The 4,107-nt window shown below is 42.8% G+C and overlaps 1 protein-coding gene across 1 annotated transcript; it reads right to left on the bottom strand.

Moving 5' to 3' along the window:
* Nucleotides 1-2,867: 2,867 nt before the first annotated feature.
* On the bottom strand, nt 2,868-3,794 carry OR6F1 (olfactory receptor family 6 subfamily F member 1). Its single transcript, XM_036109025.2, has one exon. The coding sequence runs from the start codon at nt 3,792-3,794 to the stop codon at nt 2,868-2,870; it is 927 nt and encodes a 308-aa protein (XP_035964918.2).
* Nucleotides 3,795-4,107: the final 313 nt, after the last annotated feature.

The raw sequence follows: 4,107 nt of genomic DNA, 5'->3' as shown, positions 1-4,107 counted from the left end.
TTTTTCTTGTGATTGAGTTCCAGTTTTAAAGCATTATGGTCTGAGAATATGCAGGGAATAATCTCTATCTTTGGTATGGGTTGAGACCTGATTTGTGACCCAGTATATGGTCTATTCTGGAGAGAGTTCCATGTGCACCCTAGAAGAATGAGTATTCTGTTGTTTTAGGGTGGAATGTTCTGTATATATCTATGAGGTCCATCTGGTCCAGTGTGTCATTCAAAGCTCTTGTTTCTTTGTTGATTTTCTGCTTAGATGATCTGTCTATTGCTGACAGTGGAGTATTGAAGAGTCCTACAATTAACGTATTTTTATTTATATGACTTTATTTTGGTTAACAGTTGGCTTATGTAGAGGGCTGCTCCCATATTGTGGGAGTAGATATTTACAATTATTTGATCTTGTTGGATAGATCCTTTAAGAATGATATAGTGTCCTTCTGTGTCTCTAACTACAGACTTTAGTTTAAAATCTAATTTGTCTGATATAAGAATTGCTACCCCAGCTTTCTTTTGAGGTCCATTGGCATGGAAGATGGGTCTCCATCCCTTCACTTTCATTCTGGATGTATCTTTAGGTTCAAAATGAGTCTCTTATAGACAGCATATGGATGGGTCCTGTCTTTTTATCCAATCTGCAACCCTGTGCCGCTTTATGTGTGCATTTAGGCCATTCACGTTGATAGTGATTATTAAAAGATATGAATTAATTGTCATCATGTTGCCTGTGAAGACCATGTTTTTATAGATTGTCGCTGTATATTTCTGTTGTATATCACTCTTGGGGCCTTTCTTCTTTTATAGAACCCCTCTTAATATTTCTTGCAGGGCCGGCCTAGTGGTCACATATTCTTTCAGTTTCTGCCAGTCTTGGAAGCTCTGCATCTCTCCATCCATTCTAAATGACAGCCTTGCCGGATAAAATATTCTTGGCTGTATGTTCTTCTCATTTAGTACCCTGAATATATCTTGTCAGGCCTTTCTGGCTTGCCAGGTCTGTGTGGATAGGTCTGATGTTATTCTGATGTTCCTCCCTCTGTAGGTAAGGAATCTCTTCCCCCAACTGCCCTTGTGATGGTTTCCTTGGTTCTAAGATTTGCGAGTTTAACTATTACATGTCAGGGTGTTGGCCTGTTTTCCTTGATCTTGGGAGGGGTCTTCTCTGCCTCTAGGACACGAATGTGTGTTTCATTCCCCAGATTAGGGAAGTTCTCATCTACGATTTGCTGAAATATATCTTCTAGTCCTCTCTCTCTCTTTACCCCCTCAGGGATTCCAATAATTCTGATACTGGAACGTTTCATGTTGTCACTTATTTCTCTGATTCTATTTTCATGTATTGTGAGTTGTTTTCCCTGGTCCCCTCTTTGCCCTTTTTCTCTATTATTAGGTCTTCTAGGTCACTAATTCATTCTTCTGCCTCGTGTACCCAAACCATTAGATTATGTAGATTAGATTGGATCTCATTGGTAGAATTTTTAAGTTCTGCCAATTCAGCTTTCATTTCTGCCCTTAGAGACTCTATGTTGCCATTAATTGATTTCTCCATTCTACCTCTTGTCTTCACAATTGCTAGCCTGAATTTCATCTCCAACATCTTGGTTATATCTAAATCCATTTGTAAATCTGCAGCATAAGTCATAATCTCTGATTCTTTCGTATTTTGGAGTTTTCTCCTCCTAGTCATTCTGTTGATGGGTGGTTGAGGGAATGTATAGAGTCCAAAATATTGACCAGGGCCCAAGCATGATGCACCTGTTTTCTAGGGACCTTAGGGTTGCTGGCCTCTTGTTTTCCCAGCATGTCTTCTGGGGGAGGGACCTGCTGCACTGTTACTCAGGCAACCCTGTTTGAGCAGAGATGCCCTCCCCTTGTGGTCAGGGATGGGCTCAGTCAAAACTGGTTTTGGGAGCCATTTTTTCTCTGGCAGCTTTCTGTGTCTCTTCTGAAAGTCAGAGCAGAAGAGACCATTTCCAACCCTCTGCCTCAGAGCAGAGAGATTGCAGACTGTTCTTCAGTGAGCTCTTCAGGCCACAATATCTCCGTTTCTGTCTGTGCTGCTATAAACTGCTGTGTCCTGGGTTGCATGCCCCTCATCAGCACTCCTAGTCCTTGCCTCCATGTTGGGGTATGTCTCTGCCCTTTGTGCTTCTAAAACCGCCAGCTGCTCTGCATTTCCATTCAGGGGGCTGCCCTAAGGTCCTTTTCCCGCCGCTAACTGTCTGCTAGTCTGTGACCAGTCTCCAGAACGGGAGGCTATCGCTCACCCACAGTGTAGTATCCTGACGGCTAGACTCCCACCCCCTTCCATTTATCTTCCGATATCTGCCCATGGAATCATGGCTCCCTGCTTCATACCTTGAAACAAACCACCTGCGATATTCTGTTTGTAGAGATCTAGATATATCTTCTTACATCTCAGGCTGATTTCATGGGTGTTCAAAGTGGTTTGGTAGATATCCTGCTCAATTCTGGGGACCAGTTGGAATAGGGTCCCCTATTCCTCTGCCATCTTTTTCAAAAATCTGGGTGTTATATGCAGCTAATGAATCATTGAACATTACAACAAAAACTAATGATGTACTATATGTTGGCTAATTGAATTTAAATTTAAAAAATGAAAAAAAAGTCAAGGACAAATCTAACTCAATGCACACATTTATTTTCCCCCTTAAAGTGTCCGGTTTACTTATACTAAGAACTCCATTTCCAATCATATATAAAAAAGTAGAGCGAGTATATGCAGTTTTTTTCTTCTCCTTCAGTTTCTTTTTTCTCCTGTATCAAAAAACACTTTCTTTTCCCTCCAATTTCTTAAATGGAGAGATAAGGAGATAATTAACAGAGCTCTGTTTTATTAAGGGCAGTTTACTTTCCCTTCCACTTCTTCAGCAGCGTTTCTCTTACTTCCCTGTTACGGAGAGTATAGATGAATGGGTTTAGAACTGGAGTCACCACAGTGTTCAGGACATGCACAGCTTTTGTAAGATCCAAGGCCTCTTTGATGGAAAGGCGGATATGAAGAAAGATTGTGGACCCATACCAGATGAGCACCACAGTGAGATGTGAAGAACATGTGGAGAAGGCTTTGCTCCTGCCGCTGGCTGAAGGAATCCTGAGAATGGTGCTGATGATGTAGATGTAGGAGACCAGGGTGATGAGGCATGAACTCAGGATGACCACAAAAGCAATCACAAAGGCCACGAGTTCCACTGCCTGTGTGCTGGTGCAAGCCAGGGTGATCCAGGGTGCAATGTCACAGAAGAAGTGGTTGATTGTGTGGGGACCACAGAAGGACAGGGTGCTGATGAGGGCTGTGGGCACTGCAATGGCCAGAAAACCGCACAGCCAGGATCCCAGGGCTAGCTGTGCTGAGAGCAGGCTGCTCATGATGGCCCCGTAGCGTAGAGGATAGCAGATGGCCAGATAGCGGTCATAAGCCATGGCTGCCAGGAGGAAGTATTCTGTGCAGCCCAGTGAGAAAACAAGGTACATCTGCAAAAGGCAGCCAGTAAATGATATGGTTTGGCTTCTCCCCAGAAGGATGGCCAGGGCTTTGGGGACCGCAGCTGTGGTATACCAAATCTCCAAGAAAGAGAGGTTGCTCAAAAAGAAGTACATAGGTGTATGTAGCTGGTGGGATGTACACACCAACATCAAGATAGCCATGTTACCACTCACTGTGAGAATGTACATCACCAGAAAAAGCATAAAGAGAGAGAGCTGAAAGACCTGGGACCCAGGAAAGCCCAGCAGGAGAAAATCCTGGGAGAGAGTTGCATTGTCTGTGCCCATTGAATTTTGAGATATAGTGGTAAATAGAGGCTACACACTGAGGCTTTTGATCCAATCACACAGTCTTAGAAAAAGAAAAAGAAAAGGATTCATGAGTGTGCTTCAGTAACTGAATGTAGACTGACAGTCAAACATATGCTGAGTGCCTGCTCTGTATTTGGAGCTGTGTTAATATCAAGTAATCTAATAATATGGAGAGATATGTGCTATTATCACCAATTAGTCGTTGAAGAGACTTATGTGTGAAGCATTTTAGCATTTTTGCAAAGATTGCACCATAGTTACCCTTCAGATCCGATATACAAACTCAATC

The sequence above is a fragment of the Halichoerus grypus genome, chromosome 2 (genome assembly GCF_964656455.1).
Source record: "Halichoerus grypus chromosome 2, mHalGry1.hap1.1, whole genome shotgun sequence".
In the NCBI taxonomy this organism is placed as follows: Eukaryota; Metazoa; Chordata; class Mammalia; order Carnivora; family Phocidae; genus Halichoerus; species Halichoerus grypus.
Note: the sequence above shows the minus strand (reverse complement) of the source record. Positions and strands in the feature narration are given on the sequence as shown.